Below are 27,641 nucleotides of genomic sequence, written 5' to 3'. Positions count from 1 at the left end.
AAAATCAAATAATGGTTCTCTTAGTTGAGGGGGACATACACAAAGCGGCGTAATGGCCTATTCAGATTACGCCATTTATGATGATAAATATCATCATAACGAGTAACTTGATGTCAATCTGCATACATTGGATTTTCTTTCTAATATTTGACACGATAATTATCTTAATAAATGGCGTAATCTGAATAGGCTATAAGTGACAAAAACTTAGTTTTGAGAATAATATATGTATATGTGAAGCTTTCAATATTTTTTCTTTCCATACCAATCGTACGGGAATTCAAAAAAATACATTATTTTTTGTGAGTTATATCAACATATTCCGCAAAGCTTTCAAGCCAATGCATTTTTAACTGTAGTCAACTCAAATTTATTCAAAATGTCACTCACACCCTTTTACTTCTAGCCCCCTCAGTCCAATTTGGTTTTCCATTGGTATTCTTATTATTTTTTTTATAATGCGTCACGAAAAGTATTAGGTCAACAGTGAGTGACAACGATACTTTACTTACTTACTTATGGATCCTGTACACCACCTCGGTGGTGCAAAGGGCCGACTTGAAAGATCTCCATCCTGAGCGTTGCCCGGCTATCGCTTTAACATGTTGCAAGGTTAGGTTTCGGTCGACTTCTTTTATTTCTTTATTGAGGCTTCGCCGCCATTATCCTCTGGGTCTGCCTCTGCTGCGATGTCCCGCTGGGTTCCAGTCTAATGCTTGTTTACAGATTTCGTTTCCGCCCCTACGTAGAGTGTGGCCGACCCAGCCCCACTTCCGATCCCGAATTTCTGTTGCTATCGGCCTCTGGTGACAACGACGATGGAGCTCGTTTTTTGAGATCCAGTTGTGAGGCCACCAGGCCCGAATTATATATCGCAGGCATCTGTTAATGAACACCTGCAGCCATTGAGTGTTCTCCACTGATACACACCATGTTTCGCTAGCGTATAACAGCACAGATTTCACGTTAGAGTTGAAAATTCGTATTTTGGTGCTTATCTGCCTGTTTTTCCAGATATTTCTTAAACTCGCAAAGGCAGCCCTTGCTTTCTTGATCCGTGCGCCTATGTCGATCTTGGTACCGCCGTCTGACGCCATTTGGCTTCAAAGATATTGGAAGCTTTCAACATTCTCCACTGGTTGCCCGGCTACTATGAAACTGGAAGGAGTCACTGTGTTTACATCCAACGATTTGGTTTTGTTGACGTTGATGACTAAACCTGCCGAAGAGGAGCGCTCGGCAAGGTCGTTGAGCTTACTCTGCATATCAGAGCGCCGTTGCGCGAGGAGTGCAACATCATCCGCCAATTCGAAGTCATTTAGGTGCTCCATGGTTATAGGCTGCCATAACAGCCCGCGGTTTGGTTCACGGTCAATCGCATCTACCAGAATCTCGTCGATTACGATGAGGAACAGTAACGGTGATAGAATACATCGTTGCCTCACACCAGCTACGACCCGGATAGGGTCGGACAAGACCCCATTGTGCAGCACTCTACACGAGAAGGCCTCGTACTGTGCCTCGATGAGGCCGATGATTTTCTCAGGAACTCCCTTGCGTCTCAGGGCGCCCCACATATTCTCGTGATTGAGACGGTCGAAAGCCTTTTCGTAGTCAATGAATACCAAGTAAAGGGACTCTTGGAATTCGTTGACCTGCTCCAGAATGATGCGGAGCGTGACAATATGGTCCACACAGGATCTTCCGGCACGTAATCCGGCTTGCTGCCGCCGGAGAGTCGCATCGATCTTCTCCTGAATCCGGGCTAGGATAGTTTTGCACAGAACTTTGAGAACGGTACACAGCAACATAATGCCTCGCCAGTTATCGCATACAGTCAGGTCACCCTTTTTGGGCACCTTCACTAAGATACCTTGCATCCAGTCGACCGGGAAAGTTGCGGTGTCCCAGATATTACGAAATAAACGATGCAGTAGTTGAGCGGATGTCATGGGGTCAGCTTTGAGCATCTCGGCTGATATGCGGTCGACCCCTGGGGCTTTATTCGATTTCATTCTTTGGATGGCTGTTTGAATCTCTAGCAGTGATGGAGCTTCGGTATTGACGCGTGTTATACGTCGGATCCTAGGCAGATCATGCCGAGGTGGTGATGGCCTGGCTGGCACTTAAACAGTTGTTCGAAGTGCTCGAACCAGCGTTTCAGCTGGTCAGTTGGGTCGGTCAATAACTGATCATTCGCGTCTTTCACAGGCATCGTTGCATTCATCTTCGCCCCGCTTAAGCGTCGTGAGATATCGTAGAGGAGGCGAATGTCCCCGGTTGCGGCGGCTCTCTCTCCTTCGTCGGCCAGAGAGTCTGCCCACGCTCGCTTGTCCCGTCGACATGAGCATTTTACTTCCTTCTCAAGAGCCGCGTATCGTTGACGGGCTAAGACTTTGGCTCCTCTGGTTTTCGATCGCTCTATCGCGGCTTTGGCTTCTCTTCGCTCCTCTATCCTTCTCCAGGTCTCATCGGTGATCCATTGTTTTCTCTGGGTGCGTAGTTCGCCCAGATTGTTCTCGCTGGTGGTGATGAAGGCATTCTTGATGGCGGTCCATTGGTCTTCCACGCTGCCACCTTCCGGAATATCTGCAGCACGCGTCTCCAGTTCTTCAACGAAGGACCGTTTCACCGTTTCGACCGTGTGTTGAATCGTCGTCCAACTTTTTCCTCCTGCCGACGAATCCGCGCAATGCGCAGGCGTATTTCGCCGATGAGGAGGTGATGATCAGACGCGATATCGGCACTACGTTTATTCCGTACATCAAGCAGGCTCCGTTTCCATTTTCGGCTGATGCAGATGTGGTCGATTTGATTTTCTGTAAAGCCGTCACGGGAGACCCACGTGACCTTGTGAACCGGTCGATGAGGGAAGAGCGATCCCCCGATCACCATGTAGTTATTACCTCAAAATTCTGCGAACAGCTCTCCGTTTTCGCTCATTTCTCCGAGTCCATGGCGTCCCATAATGCGCTCATGGTTCGAGTTGTCGGATCCGATCTTCGCATTGAAGTCGCCCAAACAGATCTTGATATCACCCTTCGGAATTTTATCTACGACGGCATTGAGTTGACTGTAGAAGTTCTCTTTGTCTTGCAGATCGGCAGCATCGGTTGGCGCATAACATTGGATTATAACCGTCTAAGACGAATTAAGTACTCTCCATTTAATTCCACTAGTTAATTTTCGTTATCTTTGCAGATACGTATTTCGACCACAACTGTGTCAAGTACGAGACACTGAAGACGACCACACAGTTGTGGTCGAAATACGTATCTGCAAAGATAACGAAAATTAACTAGTGGAATTAAATGGAGAGTACTTAATTCGTCTTAGACGGTTGAATATATTCCACTAAAAGAGCTTTATATATTTTTCTGATTGGATTATAGTAAGGTTTCGGACCCGTGTTCTAAATCTGGCAACGATTATCCTTTCACTTATAGGTTCCCACTTCATAAGCGCAGAGTGTGCCTGAGCGCTTAGTAGGAAGCGACGTTGAACTGACGTTAAATACCTCAACTGAATAAGATTGATTAGACCGCTGCTAGTAATTGCAAAACACGTGGACAAGTTTTTTTAATGGAGAAGCATAATAAAAGTAAACGTAAATTTGTGAATATTCCAAGTTCTCTTAATTGAAAAATTGGAACTTTTGTAATGATTCGGCCTTTTGAGATTTTGTATCATTCGGCCTTCTGGGTTTTCGGCATTTTATGGTATGTTAGAACATTTTCGGCCTTTTGTGATTCGGCCTTCTGTGGTTCGGCCTTTTGTACTGATCCCAACCAATCGCTCCAGCAACTTCGTCCCACATACCTGAAGACCTCTGCCGCGTAGTTAATGCTTGCTTTAACTGTATTCCAGCAGCCCAGCCAACACCAAGTCGCATTTGATAGCGAAAAAGTGTACAAGGTGGAGGCGACATAGGCGCATGCCTCTTTTTGACTGTATGCAAAAACTTTTCTTTTCGGCTTAAAAATATTTTTTGTTAAAAACAAAAAAAAATATAAATTCAACAATTTTTATTTTGAATGCTGTTTTGGAATATTGTAGGAACAACAATGAAAAATAATCAAATATGATTTATTGTTGAATTCAACAAATAAATGTATTAGCCGGAGAACAATAATTATTTGTGTTGTTTTTATACATAATATCATTGAGTTCAAAAAATATTTCTCTGCGTGTTGTAACGGAGTATTTCGTAGATTGCATACTGATAGCTGTCATGTATATTCTTTATCATTATCTTCCTAACCCCAATTGCTTATGGATTTCCATTTCGGATTTAATTGCAATCCTATTGGAGGTCCAAAATGCTAAACCATGTAAGCTACCATTGCTGGCCACACCCATCTTCTCCGTTACTAGGAAAGGGAAGGAAATGATTATATTTATTTATTTATTACCAGACTAAGGCCGGAGTGGCCTGTGCAATACATAAAAGTCTTCTCCATTCAGCTCGGTCCATGGCTGCACTTCGCCAACCACGCAGTCTGCGGAGGGTCCGCAAATCGTCCTCCACCTGATCGATTCACCTTGCCCGCTGTGCACCTCGCCTTCTTGTTCCCGTCGGATCGTTGTCGAGAACCATTTTCACCGGATGACTGTCTTCCGATTTTTTGCGGTGTGAACGATGGATGGTTCTCCCAGCAGCTGATGTAACTCGTGGTTCATTCGCCTCCTCCACCTACCGTCCGCCATCTGCACCCCACCATAGATGGTACGCAACACTTTCCTTTCGAAAACTCCCAGTGCGCGTTGGTCCTCCACGAGCATCGTCCAGATCTCGTGTCCGTAGAGGACTACCGGTCTAATTAGCGTTTTGTAGATTGTCAGTTTGGTACGGCGGCGAACTCTATTCGATCGGAGCGTTTTGCGGAGTCCAAAGTACGTACGATTTCCAGCCACTAATTTCTCTGCTGGTATCGTTATTGGCGGTCACCAGTGAGCCCAAGTACACGAATTCTTCAACCACCTCGATTTCGTCACCACCGATAGAAACTCGTGGTGGGTGGCTTACATTGACCTCTCTTGAGCCTCTTGCTATCATGTACTTTGTCTTCGACGTGTTAATGACTAGTCCAATTCGTTTAGCTTCGCTTTTCAGTCTGATGTAGGCTTCCTCCATGGTCTCAAAGTTACGAGCCATGATTTCAATGTCGTCGGCGAAACCAAATAACTGGACGGACTTCGTGAAAATCGTACCACTCGTGTCAATCCCTGCCCTTCGAATTACTCCCCCCAAAGCGATGTTGAATAGCAGACAAGAAAGACCATCACCTTGCCGTAACCCTCTGCGCGTTTCGAAGGGACTCGAGAATGCCCCTGAAACTCGAACTACGCACATCACCCGATCCATCGTCGCCTTGATCAACCGTACCGGACACTACCTCGAGGTTTCGATGCTGGTTTGTGTCCTCGAACCCAGTCACGGAATGCCTGCAGCGTTGGTGATATCCACAAAATGGCGGTGTCTGGACAGTTGTGCCACGGACGTACTAGAATGGCAAATCTGGCCCAGAGCGTGTAGGGTCGAGCTTCGGACGCTAGCGGTCCACCGCTGCTTGGTTAATGGTTCCAAGAACACTCCACGGCCGAGTTCACGTAGACTGATGTGGGTGCACTAAGGTCTAGCCAAAAAAGGGGTCCTGGATATTTCCATTTTTTCACAGATCTTCGACTTTAACTTCTTAGTTTAAATATTCCGGATAGCTAATCGACTCACGTCTTTCTCTAGCAAAAGTTGCAAGCTAATTGCCATTTAGCGATGGTGGTCGATCGCGCGAAAAGGCTTGGCCTTGGGCTTAACCGTTACCTTTTTCCCTCATCACATTTTCGCCCTATTGCTGTCCCCATTACACCACCCACCATGGCCTCCCATGTCCTTGCGTACATCTGGCGTTGAGTAGCGGAACTATCCTATGCTGCTGATGTCGGCACAGTGGGTGTTGATTGGGTCAAGTTTCAATGGATCAATAACTTTCAAGGCATATACAACAAAAACCGAATACAAAAACCACGAAAATCTCAACAATCTTGGACAGATCAACACACCACTGGTTACAATCTGGACTGTGGTAGAGCGTCCACCCATAAATCCCGCCTAGTACTGCCCCACGAACTCTCTTGCAATTGGTGTTAGTCGGCGGCATAAAATTTGAGAGAGTACCTTGTAGGCGGCGTTCTGCAATGTGATTGCGCGGTAGTTGCTACAATCCAACTTATCGCCCTTTTTGTAGATGGAACACACGACACCTTCCATCCACTCCTGCGGCAGAACCTCATTCTCCCAAACCTTGGTAATCACCCAGTGCAGCGCTCTAGCCAGTGCTTCACCGTGTTTAAACAGCTCTCCTGGTAGTTAGTCAACTCCAGGGGCTTTGTTGTTATTCAGCCGGCCGATCTCCTCCTGGATTTCCTGGAGATTCGGAGCCGGAAGTCGCGTGCTCCTAGGTTCATTACCATACCGGCACCGTTGTCTGCCACATCGCCACATTTCTTCGTAGTGCTGCCGCCACCTTTGAATCACCTCACGCTCGTTTATAAGAATGTTCCCGTTTATGTCCTTACACATATCGGGCTGTGGCACGTGGCCCTTACGTGAACAGTTCAACTTCTCATAGAACTTTCGTGTGTTATTAGCGCGATACAGTTGCTCCGTCTCGTCATGGTCTCGATCTTCCTGCTGTCGGTTTTTCCTCCGAAAAATCGAGTTTTGTCTGTTCCGCGAACGTTTATATCGTGTCTCGTTTGTCCTCGTGCGGTGTTGCAGCAGTCTCGCTCATGCTGCATTCTTCTCTTCCACTAACTGCTCACATTCGCCGTAATACCAGTCGTTTCTCTGATTCGGGGGCACCGTACCAAATGCAGCGGTTGCGGTACTACCAATGGCGGATCGAATATCTCTCCAGCCATCTTCAAGAGACGCTGCTTCTAGCTGCTCTTCCGTTGGGAGTGCCACTTCCAGCTGCTGCGCGTATCTTTGGGCTAGTCTACCGTCTTGTAGCCGCCCAATGTTAAGCCGCGGCATCCGACTTCGACGCGTGTTGTACACCGTCGAGAGTTTTGAGCGCAGGCATACTGCAACGGGGTAGTGGTCGGATTCAATATTCACACTGCTGTGAGTGCGGACGTTCGTGATGTCGGAGAAGAATTTACCCTCGATTAGAACGTAGTCGATTTGGTTTTCCGTTACTTGATTAGGTGATTTCCATGTGGCCTTGTGGATATTCTTGCGGGGGACAAAAGTGCTTCGGACTACCATTCCGAGGGAGGCTGCAAAAGTTTATGCATCGTTGGCCGTTGCCGTTCGATACGGTATGCAGACTATCCGGTCCGATGACCGATCTATACATTTCCTCCTTTCCTACCTGAGCGTTTATGTCACCGATGACGATTTTGACGTCCCGCAGTGGGCATCCATCGTATGTCTGCTCCAGCTGTGCATGGACGCTTCTTTTTCTTCGTCGGGTCTCCCTTCGTGAGGGCTATGCACGTTGATGATGCTATAAGGGAAACTGGACACACATGATCCCCACTTTTTGTTTAAGATATTTCTCGATGTAACATGTACTGATTTGCAGGCTTTTTGATGGACTTGATAAAGAATTTAATTAATTATTCAAAAACGCCATTGGAAGCAATTATTTGTTCATAAAAGTTACCCAAAACTCTATTTTGCCGAAAGATAGAAAATTTGGCATTTTCAAAACTTGCGGGAGACTTGATCACCATATAGGGGGAAATTGATCCCTTTATGAGCTGAACATGTTTAGGTTCTTCCAAGCCTAATGAAAGGTTAAATTGGTCTCTTCTCAAATCCCAACAATTATTCATAGTCTGTCGTAATAGCAGTCGTGCTAAAATGAAATATTGTTGGTATTAAGCAAGGCAAGTATTCTGGTTCTTGAATAGAGTAATAGTGATAGATAGAATGTCGGCTATAGCAACAAAGCTGGCATGGTGATGATGATTTATCTGCAAACCATTCACTCCGCTGAAAGACAGTGGTCATATCATGACAACCATGATGTTCCCAAGAGGATCTCTTCTGAAAATTGGCCACACTGCAAATGCCATGGCCAATGGTAAATATCCCTGAGTGCCTGTTTTGGAACCAACGAAAAAAGTCTGTGATACATCGAGATCGGCAGACTACTACCAATACCAAAACCATGATCATACCAGGATGCTGACTTCATACATCAATATGGCCCTGTCACTCATCCTTTAAACATCATATTTTTCTGTAGTGCGTGTTATTATTACACAAATGCGATTTCTCTTAAACGACTCACCAAAAGCTGTTGAATGAGCCTATTATTAAAAATTCTTTAGGAAGATTTACAAATAAATGGTGATTATAAGCAAACTTCCCCTAGTTGCAACGGAAAGAATTGAATACCAGATCGACCAATACTGATTTTAAGCCCAGTGATTTGTTGAGTATTTTCAAAGCTTAATTTATACTCGTTTTCATTGAAAATAATGTTGAAATGCATTTGATAAAACTAATCAAAACTAAGTATGTTCAACTACACTTTGTTCTGGTTAATGAAATAAGGCTATTGAGACATTCAAAGTGCGCGTGTATTGCCTGATTGACAAAATTAAAGAGAAATAAAAATTATTTATACTGTTTAACTAGGAAAGAATTTTAACAGATCAATTTAGTTACATACAATACAATAATATGCGATGGTATACAACAAACGCCTTAATATATGCAATATCGGGATCGAGTGTGTCCAAACTGTTGGGGATCAAGTGTGTCCATGTTGAGTATTTATCTTATTTCGTTTATTGTATTAAATTGAAATAAGCAATAGTTAATACAATGAATTTATTCAATTCTACAATAATAAAACTTTGTCAAGTAAAAATTTGACACGTTTTGGTTGGACATATTCAAAGTTACTAAACTTTTCTCCTTTGTAGAAAAAAAGGATTGAGAATGCTTAAATAATAAAACCTCTCTAAAACCCATATACATAAAGTAAATAATATCAAATGTTACTCAGATTCATTAATCTATCTAACGGATTCTTTTGCACATATCAGTCGTATAAAAATGTGATTAGTTTTCGAGAAAACAGGGAGATCATGTGTCCCCGGGGATCATGTGTGCCCAGTTTCCCCTAGTTGAAGAATCCTTTTATCCTCAGCTTGCACATCCTTACCTTGATTGGCTGCCACCCAATCACGCGTTGGCGCATCTTTCCCAGCACTATGAAGACGGTTCCCAGCTCGTTGGTGGTGCCACAGCTTTGATAGAAGGTAGACGCTCGACGCCCGCTTTTCCACACTTTCTGTCCTGTCCAGCAGATTTCCTGCAGCGCTACGACGTCGAAATTGCGGGGATGTAATTCATCGTAGATTATCCTGTTGCAACCCGCGAAGCCTAGCGTCTAACAGTTCCATGTTCCAATCTTCCAATCGTGATCCTTACTCCAGAGGTGAACCAGCCAAGGGCTGAATATGTTTAATAAAAAAAAAAAAAAAGGCGAGATCCTTTATTCGTCGCCTAGTTCGTTGCCGATTGTATCGAGTCGTATTATCTTCCATATCTATGTCGTTCGTAATGGTTGTTTTAAAAGGCGATGGCCTGGGGAGGGAACGTCAAGCTCTTGGACATAGTCGGTACGGAACGGTACGAAAAGATCATCTGTCAATAAGACTTCGACTATTTCTCAGTTACCGTCGATCACATACACCATGATAATCTTGCGAACTTTGCCTCCTGTAGCTTTGAGAAGAAACTTTGGTTTCCCGTCATGTGCCGAGACGCTCCGCTGTCCACAAACCAATCTGCCGGCTCGCTGTAGCCGACCATCCATGCCAACGATCCCGATATACTTTGCGCTTGACTTATTTTGGCCTTGGGGTTTGCATCCTTCTTCCCTTGATTCGGATTTCTGCTTACCTCTTAAGAAACTCACGACAATTGCGTTTCAGGTGGCCGGGTTGTTTGCAGCAGTGGCGTAGCCAGAAAATTGGTCTGGAACGGGTTTTCTGAACATTTTTTTGATTCGAGAAGGTTCGAAAAAAAAAATTCTTCTAAAAATTCTGTCTCTGGGGGGGGGGGTTTTATGTCCAAAACCACCCCTGTGGCTACGCCACTGGTTTGCAGTAAAAACATACCCGGGACTCTTTCTTGTCCACGTTGTCGGCGATGATTGACTTTCAAAGCTCTGCCACTGCTTGTGCCTGTAAATCCGGATTGCTCTTTGCGTTTCTCTGCTTCTGCTAACAGTTTGATTTTATGAAGCCCAACGTTAGCTCGTTTCGTGGTCGTTGTTCCAATGCAATTCCAATTGTCAAGTTTTGTCATGGTACTTCTTTAGTGCAGACCACACTTCCTCTGCTGTTTCTGCATTCCGTACCAAACTCAACTGTCCGTCGTCAAGACACAAACAAATTGTCGCACGAGCCCTTTGATCATCTCTGTCCCATTTTGGCCAAAACGTCCTCATCCTCTCCTCCTCCTTAGCTGTGCGGTAAGACGCGCGGCTACAAAGCAAGACCTTGCTGAGGGTGGCTGGGTTCGATTCCCGGTGTCGGTCTAAGAAATTTTCCGGATTGGAAATTGTCTCGACTTCCCTGGGCATAAAAGTATCATCGTGTTAGCCTCATGATATACGAATGCAAAAATGGTAACTTGGCTTAGAAACCTCTCAGTTAATAACTGTGGAAGTGCTTAATGAACACTAAGCTGCGAGGCGGCTCTGTCCCAGTGTGGGGATGTAATGCCAATAAGAAGAAGAAGTCCTCATCCTCTGTTGCCGGGGGCTCAGGGGGGACCTGGGTGCTGCGGATAGAGACGCTTTTCTGCGCTCAAGCGAGCAGAGGGATATTTTGAAATCACTCCCATAAACTAAATTATTTTGCAGTTACTTGGCTGTCAAACATTTCCCGCTCTTCGAATTTCTCTTTCCACGCTGCACGAGGGCGCACAAATGCGCTAGACTCTACATGACTTTACGATTGTTTACATACATTGATGCTCCAATCAGCTGCTGAATCTCGTGAAATTTCGTAAAGAGTCCTTTTAATTGCATTCCACTAATTTTCCACTCGAAATATAATGTGAGAATATTTGTTACAAAGAATACAAAACTCAAACAAAGTTTATTTTTATTTTTTCCCAAAATAATAACAATACTTCTCAATATTAGATCAGAAACGAACATAACCACAATCTTCAATGTTTGGCTCCGGCACAATAGAAAATTTTGGCTTCAGTTTGACAACCAAATCGATTCTATTCGCACCACCCAGGGGGGGGACATACCATAGCTCGTCGCGTACAAGCATCATTTCCATTTTAAACTTCCACGTTTGGAAATTGCGGTTGTTCAATCTTGGAAACCGTGCCTGATCAGCCATTTTGTTTTGCTGTTGCGGACGCCTGCGCTCACTCCGACGAAAAAAAAACTTATTTTCTACCGATTCTCCCGGAAAACGAAACACTACGACCGGATATTTTCTAGCTGTGCGTACTCTGGGTCCATAACCTGTAAGCGGACAGGTAGCAGAGTGGAATTATTCTGATTTTTACGGAGAATTCTTACGAAGTGAAAATAAACGTGACACGATCGATTCTTGTTTCATATTTTATTCAAAGTGAACAACATGACGTTTAAAACCCAGATTAATCCACCTAGCGGTGACGATGCCTTTCTCGACTCAATCCCTTGGTTTTGCCTTAGTGTGATACACATCATAAATAATTGCACATTACATTACGGCTGTTGCATACAACCAACCCTATATGGTTCAACACACCATTTTCTTCATAACTATTTAAGCAATGACCGATCGTGATTATAATCAATCAAGGGTTTGTCCCCCGTCGAATGCAATCGGTTAAGTATTACTACATGAAAAAGAGGCTAATACCTCTAACCGACGTTTGCACAGCACCCTCTGTTGACCAGCTCCTGAATGTTTCGACGCTCCTCCTGGACTCCTGCTGACCAGCCAGCATCCCACCGAACGTTCCAACCTCCTGATGAATTCCGTCCGGCGATACCCTAGACTTACGACATGATCCCTCTGCGATAACGTCGACGGCCATAACATTCCACTAAGCTGGAGAACGGGAATCGTTCCTGGGCCCATAACCGATGCTGCTCGTATAGAGGAAGAGAGCAGCGTGTGTGCGAAAGCACATGGGAAAGAAACGGAGTCCGAATGTTATCGCTAGGCAGCGACAAGCCGACACAAGTGTGAAAATGGTTTGAAATGTGTTGAAGTATGCGAGGGCCATTTGAGAATAGTTAAATTATCGAAGCGTCCGTATTTGCCGTACATCCTTTCTGGGGATGGCTCGGGCAGTGAATGAAAGTCACTGTTACCGAGACTGGCAAAAAACGGAGGCAACGATACGCATTTTTATTATTCGGCTAATACTTAATTAGTTCTAGCGATCGATGTTCATCATTTGGAGAATCATCGATGGTCAAGTATGGTTTGTACACATTACACCGAGTCTCTTCCTATTCCACCATATAATGCTATTGGAACCACAATTTTTATTTACGCGCCAAACTGATTACGGTCGTACAGCTTCTGTATAATAAGAAATTATAACAGTCCTTAAATTATTGTTGTTATTGATACATAATCGATTTTTTGGAGTGCTGTCAAAAATCGACTTTCAAAATATTCGGGGGAAATTGATCCCTCTCCAAGAACTTGCTTTGATAAAATTAGAAAGGTACCCTCAGATTTTTTAAATATTTTTCCTTCGAAATACCCGGAGTTTTCGAATTGCTGTGCGTATAACATGAACGATTTTTGTTATTAGATTCGACAGCACATTCAATTTTAAAATTTGGGGAGATTTGATCCCCTTTCTATGATATCTACGCAATAAATAATTTTTCATGCCAACCCTTCATCAAATCTGTCAAATCTACAAAAAAAAAATAGAAGCCTGAGAACAGATTTATTTATTTTTTTAATTTTTCGCCAAATTTTTGTATGGGTGACTAATGGGGGATCAAATCAATAACTTCGAATCCAAATATCCTAAAACTTTGATGGAATGTTGACATTTTCATCAGTACATGTTAAGCACATTTATGGCTTTGTGCTGTGAAAAGACGAAAGCATTTAGTCATTGGACAATAAAAAAAAATCTTCAGGAAGGTCAAAACATACAAACCGCCTGTTGTAGCCACACCGCCCTGCAGAATAAATAAGGTTGTCAATCCAAAATATAACTCACCACATAAAGGTCATTTGTCTAGAGGATCTATACTAAAATATACGCTAGAACAAAACTACTTTAATTCTCGATAAAACAGGGGATGATCAAGTCTCCCCGGGGATCAAGTTTCCCCACCTTCCCATACTGCACAGCTTATTCCTTAACCACAAATAAGTGAGTACAAGGCGTTTTATCATAGCTCGTCAGCGGGCACAGCTTTTCATATTCTGTTTTTATCGCACTTATGTCAGGTTGCGTTTGACTCCTGAACGCACTTGTTATGATTTGAAGACAATAATAGCTCCTTTTTATTGCCGTTTCAATTGAGAGTAAATTCTGCAGTCTCTGATCCTTGATGTTCATCTTTCTTCGCAGCTTTGGGTAGCAATAAATAATTCCATGTAAAATAGGTTTCTTATATTGGATTACAGTTATTTCAGCTAGATACGAAGTAGTTTGAAGGTTTGTATTCACAAACGACGATATCATCATGCCGACACCTGAAATCTCCAGAGCTCGTTTCCCTTGATATTGTTTTTAACGATCCTCGCATGCATTTGCACTATTCTTTCCAGGTTAACTTCTCGCACGCAACCACCAACTGGCTCAACAGCGAGCAGAGCGCCTACATGAACAGCCTCGCCAACGGATTCGGTGGTGGATCCAACTTCGACAAGTTCTCCATCCCGATGCCACCCGGCTTCCAGGCGGCTGCCGCGGCCGCAGCAGCAGCTGCCGCAGCCAACAAACAGAAGGCCGAGTGCATCAACTGAATCCGAGTGTACGGTGTCCGTCGAAAAGGCAGAACCCTATCTACATTGAAGTATATCAAATAAATAGCAAAAATCCAATCAGAACCGCTTTCAAAAGAACCCGTTGACCTAGAAGAGTGCAGCCGTGGCAACATGTGATCTACCAGCCCAGAGGAAGCCGAGCAGCACCATTTTCTACCAGAGCAACTCCTAGTGTAGTAACTAAACTATCATTTCCTTAGTTTCTGTGTTAATTTTCTGTTCATTTCTGTGATTTGCTACTTTAAGTTTTTGGGTAGTGCGAAAGGAACGCGAGAAACGGATGTAACCCAGCATTTATAACGAGAAAAAGACAGATATTGTTAGGTGAAGGATGTTGACCAGCTCGGGTGGTCGCTCCTTCGGATATTGTTCCAACAGATGAGGCTTCGTACTCACTCACTCGTCGTACCGTACTATTCTGTATTAAGTTTTAACTTTTACGTTCGTTTTATTTCCCGTTCCCAAGCTTGAACCGAACACCGACCCACCCCCGTGCACACGTGATTCGTCGTGGATTCGATTCCGAACTCGAAATCTTCCGGTTCATCAATCGAGATGAATCTCTGTCCAATTAATCCAGTAAAAAAAACTTTCGACCTATGCACCCTTTCATCAATAACATTCAACCATTTGAATAGTATTGGATCGAAAGTGTACCGCGATACTTTTAGATAAAACACGTAATTTGAAATACATCAGTTGGGTTTAAATTTTTGTCTTAGAGAACATTATTTCTTTAATCTTTTTTATTTCAACAGTAGTTGGTGGAATGCTGCACGAGTCACTAGGGCGTGATTACATTCGGCAGATGATAAAAAATGCTTAACTAGGGAGCAGTGGTTCACAATATTTTTGGTGACTAATCATTTTAGTACATTTTTTATGATTAGTTAAGCCCATGAAACGGTAGTTATTCATACGGATTCTTCATTGGATCTTATCCGTTTCTATTTCAAACATGTTTTTAGTGCATTGGTATCGATCCATTTACCAAAAATTGAAACGAATCGCTGCCCCATGGTTAACATTGTCAAGATAGCCTTTACACCTAAATGCGCCTTTTCTAGGTTTTGACACACCAAAAATTCAAATCATCGAACTACTCACTAAATATCTATCCAACTCGTTTTGATTTTCATATTTTACAGCTACGAACGTTATTCCGCCAAAAAATGCAAACCTATTCCGCTATATGGTAATCAAAAATATGTCGTCAAATTTAAAGCATACGATAAAAATATTAGCCAAATTTAACCATCGTACACTACAAGCTGAAATGTCAATACCCTTTGAACAAAAAACTACACTAGCAGAAATAATTAAAATCAACAAAGGCTAATCTACGTAAAGGAAAACGATTAAATTGCTATATTATTCTTATTATAATTATTATCCATTACCAAAAGAAAAAAACACACGATGAACGTCGAGAACCCGATGGTGTAACATCAGAACAACAAACCCAAACACACAAACAATCACATACACTAATAAAACACTTAGTATGTGAGGATCCCGCCACCTTACAGTGAAAATTGCGCCTCGAAGGGTAGCCGGTTCTAGACATACGTTAAGGATGCGACCGCCTCCCATCGAGGATCGATTCCACCCTGCGCGGAGGTCCTAAGTTCAAGCGGTTACTTGATTCATGCTGCGCTAGTGCTTGCTGTGTAACACACTTGATACAAACGTGTAACTTTGCCTTTTTTCGAATTTGAAATGAAGAATGTTGATTTTGGTGATCATGACGAAGGCGATGATGATACAAAGGAAGGAACTTGCTGTTGCTATAAAGGAAAAATAAGTGACTGAAAATATAAGCAAATACGGAAGCAAAGAAGAACGTAGTAGAGTCGATGTTCATCATCGATTAGGAGAAAATGGAGAAATCATAGAAGCATTGTAATATGTGAAGACGACATAAAATATAATCCAGAAATGGAATTATTATGGACAAAATCGTGAAACATGAGAATATACTTAAAATATGAGCAAATGGAAATGTTAGTCGCGTTTTCAATTCAGATATCACATTCCTGGTTTAGTTTTTCGGTGAAGAAGTTTGCGATTGAACGTGTTTTGTAATGAAGCGAAACATTTGCAAGATCCGGGTTACTTTGTTCTGCGATACTGTTCGACATTCTGGCATCGTGCCCAGCTCACCGCAGTCGTCCTATTTTCGCGGTGTAAACGATGTATGGTTCTACCAGCAGCTCATGCAACTCGTGGTTCATTCGCCTTCTCCACGTACCGTCCGCCATCTGTACACCATCATAGATGGTACGCATCACTTTCCTTTCGAAAACTCCAAGTGCGCGTTGGTCTTCCACAAGCATCGTCCAGGTCTCGTGTCCGTAGAGAACTACCGGTCTAATGAGCGTTTTGTTAGTTTGGTACGGCGGCAAACTCTATTCGATCGGAGCGTCTTGCGGAGTCCGAAGTACATACAATTTCCAGCCACTAGCGTCTCCAAATTTCTCTGCTGGTATCATTTTCGGCAGTCACCAGTGAACACGAATTCTTCTACCACCTCGATATCGTCACCACCGATGCAAACTCACGGTGGTTGGCTCACATTGTCTTCTCTTTATCCTATCATGTACTTCGTCTTCGACGTGTTGATGACTAATTTGATCTTCAGTCTGATGTAGGCTTCCTCCATGTTCGAGCAACGCCTAACAATATAGGGTAAGAGGTGGTAATATGAACAGTTGGCTATATTTATATTAAAACACTTATCAGGCGTATGTTAATCATGCACACGTTTTCCTCGAAATAAAATAAGGTACCTGAGCTAATATTTTGGTTTTGAGACCGAACGAATAGCTATTACTATCCAAAATATCAAACGAGGCCGTAAAAATAGGGTCTGAATTTTAACCCATTTTCCCGCAAGCTTTAAATCTTAATAAATTCATAATAACATTGATTCAAACCTGTTCTAACCACAGCGGCAAATAGGACAGCCTTCACAAAGATGTTGCAGGGGTAAATAGTAAAATTATTGGTTTGCATAGTTAGAGGAAGAGTTATTTATCACAAGGCACGTATGGGGGTAAAATGAACACTTGTATTAAACTTTCACCAATTTATGATAAAAGTTGTGCAATTGTGAAGCGGAGGTTTAAGAACTAAACCATATTAAATAACCAATATAAAACTTTAAATAAGCAAATTTAATTTAAAAATAACTGATATTTCAAAACTTTTTTTTTCTTTTTTTTTATTATATTGACAAATAAGAGCTTTTCAAAAGTTATACCAGATTTTTCAAAAGGCTCTCATAATCTTAACGTCCCGCTCGGAAATTTGTTCTAGACATCTCCGCGATATCTCTGAGACAAAATGTTGAGTCTCCTAGATATTTTTTTTTGATGTCTAAAACCTGTCACACCTCAAATCCGCCTCAAATGCAACAACCGTTTAAACCGGTGTCTACTTCAACGAGTAAACCGTTTGAACCGAAAGGGATTTGACATATCAGTTCTCTTAGATAACGCAGAGAAATCTAAAAGACATGGGTACCACAGTTCTCTTAGATTTTTACTAGACATTATGGAGATACGGATCCCTCGATTCTTCTTTTTATTTTTTTATAAATGTTTATATTACATTTCGAATTTGTAAGAAAAAACATATTTAAAATACATACACACAAAAAATATAATTGAAAAATTTCATTTTTTCTCTTTACATTTATTTTAGAAATAATAATATACATATATATCGAGAATTGTGAGGGCGCGCCTTTGGGAATCGCTGCATCATGTCCAATCAAATCGGTTATCCAGTTCCGGTACTCCGGTTCCATGGAAGGTGGACAAATCCCAATTCGGTGGTGCATTTCATTCGAAATGCTGAGCCATGTTGGGGAGAAGCTGTTAGTCAAACATTGGCCATCACTTCAAACAGCGATACCCCAAAATGAAACAGCAAGCAAAAAAGGGGAATATATTAAAAAAAATCAAAAAAAAGGTCGCAGTAATAAAATATACCCGACAAGGAAAAAAAAAAAAAAAGGTGGACTGATTGTCTGGAACAGCGTAACCAGAAAGTGGTACCTGTTGACATAGGCTGTGATCGCTAATATGTAAGAATATACAATACTGGCAGCACTGGGTGGTGAGCTAATCGAGACAGAAAAACACATCGAGCAAGTCAGTTGATGTGACATTAATTTTAGTTCCATGTAAATAGTCTTAAGTAAAACAACAAAAATAAAGTTTGTTCCGTACACCCCGTGATTTGTTGTTCTGTTGTGATTGTGCAATTTCGGTTCAGATCGGTGATCGGCCAACAGGTTATGGGCTCAAGTGCGCGACGCGAATAGAAAGAAATTGTAGTGAATCAAAAGAAAATAAAAGACATTAGTGTACAATGGCGGAAGCAAAAATTCAGTTCGAGCGGCTCAACAATTTCAACTGGGCGAGTTGGAAGTTCCGCATGGAGTTGTTGCTTCTGAAAGATGAACTTCACGATACGGTTATGGAACAGAAGCCAACTGAACTACCTGCCGGTTGGTTGGCGAAGGATGGTAAGGCAAGGGCCTTAATCGGTTTGGCTTTGGAAAACGATCAGCTATGCCATGTAATGGGTGCTCCCACAGCCTACGACATGTGGGTAGCACTGAAAGGATATCACGAAAGGGGCTCTCTCACGAACAAGATTTATGTGTTCCGAAAACTCTGTTCGTTGAAGCTGGTGGAAGGAGGTAACATGTCTGATCATTTAATGGAAATCGCTGAGCTAGTACACCGTCTGATTGCCTTGGGTGAAGGACCGCAGGAGCATTGGATTGTTGCGATAATATTGTCGAGTCTACCTTCTAGTTACGATGCACTCATCACAGCTTTGGAAAGTCGTCCCGTGGAAGAGCTCAAACAAGATTATGTGAAAGGTAAGCTGCTGGATGAGTGGAAGCGAATGTGTGAAAAGGATGAACCTGAAAAAGCACTGAAAGTTTCTTCCCATCGTGATTCTCGAGAATTGCGTTCCAAAGGCAGCAACGATCGTAATAACAAGAAGAAAAAGTGCTATTGTTGTAAGAAGTTGGGGCATTTCTGGCGAGATTGCCCAAAGCTAAATGTGAGTGATGACGACAGCGACGACGAAGAAGGAGAAGAAGCGAATGTGTCTGCGGTACAGCGGCGTCAGCAGAAGAAAGAAGAACGAAGTGTTTGTTTTGTTGCCACAGCAGGACGACAACGTAGGCGAGGTGGGATGCAGCCAAAAGTAGAATGGTGTCTCGATTCTGGTTGTATGATGCATTTGACCGGAAATGCGAAACTTCTCGAAGAGTCGATTGCGTGCAAAGAGGAAATCGTTCTGGCAGATGGTAGAGTGATAGTGGCGAGAGCTAAGGGTACCGGGAAACTGAATGCTGCAGGAGTGAATGGTAATTGTAGAGAGATTCCAATAAGGAATGTATTTTTCGTGCCAGGGTTAATAGGCAATTTTTTATCAGTGGTTCAAATTGCTGAACAGGGGTTCGATGTTGCCTTCAAATCAAAGAAGTGTGTTATTCTGAAGGAGGATAGTGTAATCGCAGTAGGCAAGAAAAAGAGCGGTCTATACGTTATGCAATAGATATGAGAGAAGTAGGTGAGGAACATCCACACATAAGTATTGAAGCACGAGAAAAAGAAACAGCTGTTCAGTTCAGTTTAGGAGGAGCATTCAAAACGTGTAGAAGGCACTTGGAAGTTATTAGATTCTGTAAATGGGGCTCACACAGAGGAGGAGTGTTGACATAGGCTGTGATCGCTAATATGTAAGAATATACAATACTGGCAGCACTGGGTGGTGAGCCAATCGAGACAGAAAAACACATCGAGCAAGTCGGTTGATGTGACATTAATTTTAGTTCCATGTAAATAGTCTTAAGTAAAACAACAAAAATAAAGTTTGTTCCGTACACCCCGTGATTTGTTGTTCTGTTGTGATTGTGCAATTTCGGTTCAGATCGGTGATCGGCCAACAGTACCGAGTTTGACCTTGCTTGATCGGTGGGTCCAACGAAATGACAAAGAACATCTGTCGATTATCCTTGTGCGGAAGCAGGAACAACCGCAACACCGGTGACGTGGGAATTTTGAAATCGTGTGTTTCATCGTGCATCATCGTTCCGATGGAACTCCACGGTCACTTCGTTCTTGCCATTGTTGCACTTGGAAACGTGGCTCAGCGGAATCTCAATGTTGGTTCTGCTTTCCACATCGAATGACAGCACACTGCCCTTGAAGTGAATCGCTCCCCAATTCCAGCCTCGCGTTGGCAGTTCCTTCTCCAGCATGTTCAATCGGAAATTCTGACATTCTTAACAAAGTCCGCAATTATCTGTTCGTCTCCCGTGAACCCAATAAACCTGTGCAGCAACTCATTCTTCATAAACACTCTCAATCCGTAGCTTCCCACAAATTTCAGTAGTTCAGGTCGATATCCAATGCGTTGATGTGCTCCACCTTTCCGGGTCCCAAGTAACACCGAAAACATCTTTTTTTGTGGAGATTTAAGATACTTGTTGTATGACGGTTAGAAAGATGAAATACAAAACATAACATGTTCGATGTAAGTTGTGAAAAGGTTTTTGTTAAACATACTGCTTTTTGATCATAGAAGATGTTTTGTATTACATTCTCACGACTTGCTGATAACATGTCATTTTTTGACATTTGTTTTGGTTTTCAAGATGTTTTGTTTTACACTCTCAAGACATAAAACATGTCGCCAGGATGATTTCACGAACTTACAATTAACATGTTTATTTTTTGACATTTGTTTAGTTAGAAGATGATGCGGTCTTAGCTCAAATCAGTGTTTTGAACTTCATTTCAACATCCTTCAGATCTACACAATGGATATTTTTCATCGACTCTATCGTCTGTTGGGAACTCGCCATATAGCTGTTCTGCAAATTCGAGCATATGTTTACAGATGAATTCCTAAATTTTAGGTATTTGATATAGTGCGTTTTTTTTCTCTCCAATCAATGGCGCATGAATTTAGGAGAAGTAGCATTAAAAGTTTCACTATGAATCGTGAGTGGCATATAAAGCATCGACACGAATTTTAAATGCTATGTACCTATGTGTATTATATTTTATTAAAATGGAATTCATAGCTAAATTTATGCATGCTTTTTTTCATCCAATCTTGTAAATATTATTTTGGTATGAAACTTTTATCAACAACTTTTTTCAATTTGACATATCATATCATGTTGAGAGAATGTTATGGAATACTCACTTCCAACTTAACTTTAGTTTTGTGAATGTATTACGATTTCTTTCTTGCAACTGAAAGATGTTGAAAATTTCAACAATATTTGCGCTGTTTCGGTCGTGTGAAGGTAATGAAACAAGTTTATATACCAAATCATAGACAACTTATATGTTTGAAAGATGATTTTTTTACTATCATTCAACAAACTGTGTTACTTGGGGTTTCTCGTTCTTGAATACGATGGCCGTGTCGGTCATCTTCTGCTTGCCGGGACACTGCAAAAATGAAAATCATGGGCATTGAATAAATTACAACTATTGATATTTAGAAAAAATGACTGCTTTGGTTTTATTTTGATGACGGTTAATTTTCTTCCCCCAATTTTGTTCAAATAATTTAATTTGGCCTAAACATTCTGAACATATGATCCGAGACAAAAACTCAAATTAATTCACCTAGTAGCGTGATACTATCTTTTACGTGTCTTTGGCCAAGGTGCCTACTAGCCTGGTTTCTGGGTTGAACCACTTTCGAACGCAATTAGCAATCAGATAGGCCAAGCCCCTGTCAACTGCCACTTTTTGCGAGAAAGTCGAAACGATGACTAATGTTTTTATTAGCTTTTGTTTGCGCACACTGTAGGGGTGATAAAAGCAATATGGGTCACCTAATCGTTCCGAAAAGCGCTGAAAAGCTCCAAAAATTGCCATTCAAATGTGGTTGACTTATACTAAAGAGTGTTATCTTTCATATTACGTCGATGAATGATGAAAAATGTGTTTAAAAATTGTTGAAATGAACTTTTGAAAATGTGTTGTTTATAATGTGTGTTCTCGACTATACGGGGCAATATAGGCCACTAATTGAGGCAGTACACTCAAAATAATTGTCACTTTAATTCCACTATAAAAAGTCATGTAGACTTTAAAATTCGAAACTTTCATCGGCTTTACTGGAATCAAATAAAACTTACTCAAATCATAAGTGCATCTTAATAAGAAATGTAGTGGAATTCATTAGAAAACATAGAAAATAATATTTATATACTCTTCTAGTGAATTCTACTCAAAATGAATGTATGAAAAATATATGAGTGGGGTTCTCAGAGCGAAAAGGATGTTTATTAACAATCGCTAATGAAACATTTTGCAGAAGCATTATGAGAACTATTTGCAAAAATGTTTATTAGCAATCGCTAATAAAACATTTTGCAGAATCATTATGAGAACGACTTGCAAAAAATTCTGTTTGGGTGTGAATTAACTTTCTACTCCTTTTTTGCTCTCGTCCGCTTCTAGTGGACGGGATATCAACTACAGGGAAACTAGAAAAAAATTATCGATGTTTCACTTAAAATTTAAGTACATGGCCAAACGAAATCCACTTAAATTTTATTTTATTTTCTAGTGAATTAAGAATAATGAGTGCCATCATTAATGAATCATTTAACTTTTACAACCGAAACTACATGAAAAATATCTGCATATGTTTTCAAGTAGATTCTAAGTGAAAATTATTTTGAGTGTATGGATCACCCATCCAAAACGTTCTTTTGAAAGAGATATCTCCCAAGACCTGAAACTTTGGAAGAAATTCTAGATTGAACCCAAAACAAATTTTAATTGGCTACCCAGTTGGATTTTAAAATGTATCCTGACATGCATTCAGAAATAATCGCGAAACCTATCTCTAATTCGGCACCAACATTTCAAAAGGGCAAAATTGCTTTTGTAAACAAGAGCTTCTTATGTGGCTGGTGGGCTAACTTGCGCTCACCTATACGCAATTCAGCGCCATTGAATGAAAGAGGTGGATTCGAGTGCAGCAGCGACGTGAGAAGCTATTGTTTACAGAAACAGTTTCGCCCTTTTGAAATGTTGGTGCCGAATTCTAACATATACATTTACTATAAACATCCTAGCTATAAACTAAGAGTCTTATAAGACGCTTCGCCTTAAGTTCGGATTGAGTGAGTCCTTGTAATCCCATCCGATTCCAAACTTACCAATGAATGTTCCCGAACCCGTCATCTTCCTGTTGTTGATCACCTTCACCTTCACCAGCACTTCGTACACCGGCCCGGACAAGTGTGTCAGTGTGTCCTCATACTTTTCTTTCATCTCATCCTCCGAGAACGGTAACTCAATACATGTTTCCTGCTTGATCAGTGGGTCCAATGAAATGACAAAGAACATCAGTCGATTGTCCTTGTGCGGAAGCAGAAACACCCGGAACACCGATGACGTGGGAATTTTAAAATCGTGTGTTTTACCGTGCAGCTTACCGGAAACTGGAACACCTTAATGTCATGGCGACCACGCGGCGTAAGACAATGAATCTCCCGGAAGATAGCAATGGCATCGCAAGTGGCGGAAATGACCGAAGCTTGCTTCATGACCTGGTCCGGGGATACCTCGACCGGATCCGTTTCAGCCGACTCCGTCATAGGAATGTGGAAGCGCATCTCCATTAGACTAACCGGTGCATCATCGTTCTGATAGAACTCCACGGTCACCTCGTACTTGCCACTGTTGCACTGGGTAACGTGACTCAGCGGAATCTCAATGTTGGTTCTACTTTCCACATCGAATGACAGCACACTGCCCTTGAAGTGAATCGTTCCCCAATTCCAGCCTCGCGTTGGCAGTTCCTTCTCCAGCATGTCCAATCGGAAATTCGGACATTCTTAACAAAGTCCGCAATTATCTGTTCGTCTCCCGTGAACCCAATAAACCTGTGCAGCAACTCATTCTTCATAAACACTCTCAATCCGTAGCTTCCCACAAATTTCTGTAGTTCAGGTCGATATCCGATGCGTTGATCTGCTCCACCTTTCCGGGTCTCTCGTTCTTGAATACGATCGCCGTGTTGGTCATCTTTTGCTTGCCAGAACACTGCAAAAATGAAAATCATGGGCATTGAATAAATTACAACTATTGATATTTAGAAAAAATGACGGCTTTGGTTTTATTTCGATGACGTTTAATTCCCCCCCCCCCAATTTTGTTCAAATAATTTAATTTGGCCTAAACATTCTGAACATATCATCCGAGACAAAAACTCATATTAATTCACCTAGTAAATACTGTCATTTACGTGTCCTTGGCCAAGGTGCCTACTTGCCTGGTTTCTGGTTTGAACCACTTTCGATGCAATTGGCAATCAGATAGGCCAAGCCCCCTGTCAACTGCCACTTTTTGCGAGAAAATCGAAACGCTGACTATAATGTTTTATTCAAAGATATTTTAGTTACAAAATAAAGATTGTCGCTTTCGTCGCTGTCCAAATGAAGTCAATGAAGGAAAATCCATCGGACAGCAGAACAAAGGGAACCGAAGTGACAACCTTTATCTTGTAACTAAAATATCTTTTATCTATGTAAAAGAGTAGAATCTATACTTACTAAATATTGCCATTCCAATGCCAGTTGGCATTCCTCAGCCGCAAAGAGTGACTTGTAAAATTCCGATCTTTTTTGGAAGCCAAAGCCAATTGTTTAGGACTAAACGGGTGACTCTGATTTTGCTGCTTATTCATTGCTGCAACAACTCGTGTGGCACTACTCCTAATTACTGCTGGTGCGATGCGAGTGACGACTGTTACGATGAATTAGTACGAATGTCGCCTCCGGCTTCCGACGACGTATGGACATTATTTCGCAAATAATGAAGACGTTGACAAAGGTTGATTTTATAAGATGCACCCTTGGGATCGAGTAACTGTCCAATCCAGCACCGAAATTGAGATTGTAGTGTAAAACGAACATAGCTGATACCCGGCGATCGAACCGAAAAAAAAACTGTGACGGATAATGTCTATACGTTGTTTTAGATAGTATGGGTAATCTTTAAATTCGTCCGGAATCCGGAATTACCGGAAGAAGATGGTTTGCGTCGGTGGGGAACGGTTGATCATTCCTTCGGCGAGAGTTAATTTTGAACTTCCAAAAAATGATTTAGATTTAAAAATGGTAATGGTTATTTCTGATCCTCTATAAATCCGCATGAATAAAAAAAAATCTTAATTCAACATAAAGACAAGGAGAATTAAAAGTTGAGTTTAATTTTCAGAGCGTCGAAGGGAATCTGCAAAGAAGATTAAAGTAAATATAAATTATGAAATGTATGCCAAACAAAATTGAATTACCTTTGTTCCTCTGTTCTTTTTTCTTTCGGGCCTCATTAATTTTTTTAAAGGCGTGTTTTATTTCTCCGATAATTTTCGAACTACTATCGTTAAATAGTTCCTCACAATAATCTAGAAACGAAAAAAAACTTTAGATTTTTCATCTGGGTTTCTTTTTTTAGCTGTGCTATAAACGGAAACCAGATGTTCAAATATATTTTTGAAATATGTTATTCCGTTAAGGTACTCCGGGCAAGTAAGAATTTACAGTATGTTACTAGAAACTTCCTACGTAATTTGGCTATCTGACGTTTAATCATCTTTAGGCCGGAGCACAATGGATACGTTGCGTTTGCGTTTGAGTTTGCGTTTTGTAATCCGTTTGATACGTTTTGTACTAAAATACAAAACGCACGCAAAACGGATAAGCAACCCACAATGCATACGGTTTTTGACAGTTGAGCAGTTAACATTTTTTTGTCGCTGTTGGGTTCCAAATAAGTTATTACGGAATGGACATATGTATCTCTGGCGCTCGAGATTTTGAGCTTATATTTATTTAGTCAAGTTATTAAAGTATTCAGAAAATTTGGATGAGAATTAAAACTGCATTTTTGGACATTGGAGGATGAAGGTTAATTAAAAATCGTGATTAATTCATGTGTTTCCTAGGCAAGTTTCCCCACAAGTCATTCCAGGAATTTCTTGAGAAATTCCTCCGAGAATTCCTCCGCAAGCTCCTCCAGGAATTCCTTCATGAAATCCTCCTAGACTTCCTCCGAAAGTACCTCAAGATATTCTTCTGAAGCTTTCTCCAGAAATCCCTTCGGCAGTTTCTCCAGGAGATTCTCCACAAAATCCTCCAGAAATTCCTCCGAGAGTTTATCCACAAGTTTCTCCGTTAATTCTTTTAGAAGTTCCTCTAAAAATTACTCTGGAAGTGCCTCCAGGAATTCCGCTAGAAATGCCTACAAAATTTCCTCCGAAAGTTTCTACAGGATATCCTTCAGAAATTTCCACATGAATTATAAATAGTTTATTTAAAAATTTCTTCGGAATTTTTTTCAAGAATACCTCGAGAAGTTTCTCTAAGAATTTCTCTGGAAGTTTCTTCAGAAATTTTTCCAAAAATACTCAAAAAATTCCTTTAGAAGTTTCTATAGGGAGTCCTCTAGAAATTTCTACAGGAATTCATTCGGAAGTTATTACAAAATCATTCGGACAATCCTCCGAAAAATCCACTAGGAATACCTCAGGAATTGCTCCGGAAGTTCCTCTAGGAATTGCTTTGGAAGCTCCTCCAGGAATTTTTCCGGAAGTTCATACAGGGATTGCTCCCAAGCTGCCCAGGCATTCCTCCGGAAGTTTCTCCAGCAGTTCCCCAGAAGTTTCTTCAGTAATTCCCTCGCAAGTACCTCCAAGAATTCCCCCAGAAATTCCTCAAACATTAACTTCGGAAGTTTTTATAAAGAATTCTTCAGAAATTTTCGGAAGTTCCTCCGGAAATTCCTCCGAAAATTCCTCCAGAAATTCCTCCGAGAATTCCTCCAGAAGTTCCTCCGTAAGTTCTTCCAGGAATTCCTCCAGAAATTCATAAAAAATACAAAAAATCATTAGGAAAATCTTCCGAAAATTCCTCTAAAAAATCTTCCGGGAATTCCTTCGGAAGCTCCTCCAGGAATTCCTCCGGAAGTTCCATGAGGAATTCATCCGGATGTTCCTCCAGGAATTCCTCCGGAAGTTCCTCCAGGAATTCCTCCGGAAGTTCCTCCAGCAATTCCTCCGGAAGTTCCTCCAGCAATTCCTCCGGAAGTTCCTCCAGCAATTCCTCCAGCAATTCCTCCGCGAATTCCTCCAGGAATTTCTCCGGAAGTTCCTTCATGAATTTCTCCGGAAGTTCCTCCAGGAGTTCCTTCGGATATTTCTCCAGAAATTCCCCGGGAAGTTCATTCAGGAATTTTTCGGGTAGTTCCTTCAAGAATTCCTCCGAAAGTTCCTTCAGTACATCCTCCGGAAGTTCCTTCAGGAAATCCTCCGCAAGTTCTTTCAGAAATTCCTCGGGAAGTTCTTTCAATAATTCTTCCGGAAGTTCCTTGAGGAATTCCTTCGGATATTCCTTGAGGAATTTCTGGAGAAACTTCCGGAGGAATTCCTGGAGAAACTTCCGGAAGAACTTCCGAAAGAAATCCTGGAGGAACTTCCGGATGAATTCCTGAAGGACTTCCAAAGAAATTCCTGGAGGAACTTCCGGAGAAATTGTGGGAGGAACTTCCGTAATAATT

The 27,641-nt window shown here is 41.6% G+C and overlaps 2 protein-coding genes across 8 annotated transcripts in view; one reads left to right on the top strand and one right to left on the bottom strand.

Moving 5' to 3' along the window:
• Positions 1-16,015, top strand: part of LOC134212674 (uncharacterized protein DDB_G0283357) — a 119,873-nt gene extending 103,858 nt beyond the window's left edge. For all 7 annotated transcript variants that reach the window (XM_062690727.1, XM_062690726.1, XM_062690724.1 and 4 more), the window contains exon 15: positions 13,795-16,015. In XM_062690727.1, coding sequence (XP_062546711.1) covers positions 13,795-13,992 — 198 coding nt within the window. In that variant the 3' untranslated portion in view covers positions 13,993-16,015. The remainder of the gene's footprint in view (positions 1-13,794) is intronic.
• A 7,413-nt stretch (positions 16,016-23,428) lies between these two features.
• Positions 23,429-25,077, bottom strand: LOC134209908 (FACT complex subunit Ssrp1-like). The gene is made up of 2 exons (XM_062685929.1): positions 24,638-25,077; positions 23,429-24,128 (listed from the first exon to the last, which is right to left on the bottom strand). Exon 2 carries the CDS (start codon positions 23,894-23,896, stop codon positions 23,429-23,431), a length of 468 nt encoding a protein of 155 aa, XP_062541913.1. The 5' UTR covers positions 23,897-24,128; positions 24,638-25,077.
• Between the last annotated feature and the right edge of the window lie 2,564 nt (positions 25,078-27,641).

Source organism: Armigeres subalbatus, chromosome 2, assembly GCF_024139115.2.
Source record: "Armigeres subalbatus isolate Guangzhou_Male chromosome 2, GZ_Asu_2, whole genome shotgun sequence".
In the NCBI taxonomy this organism is placed as follows: domain Eukaryota; kingdom Metazoa; phylum Arthropoda; class Insecta; order Diptera; family Culicidae; genus Armigeres; species Armigeres subalbatus.
The sequence above is the reverse complement of the archived record's forward strand: the minus strand, read 5'-3'. Positions and strand labels throughout refer to the sequence as shown.

Excerpts from the sequence above, each read along its gene's own strand:
- LOC134209908 (XM_062685929.1), bottom strand. The coding sequence starts at position 23,896 with ATGCTGGAGAAGGAACTGCCAACGCGAGGCTGGAATTGGGGAACGATT.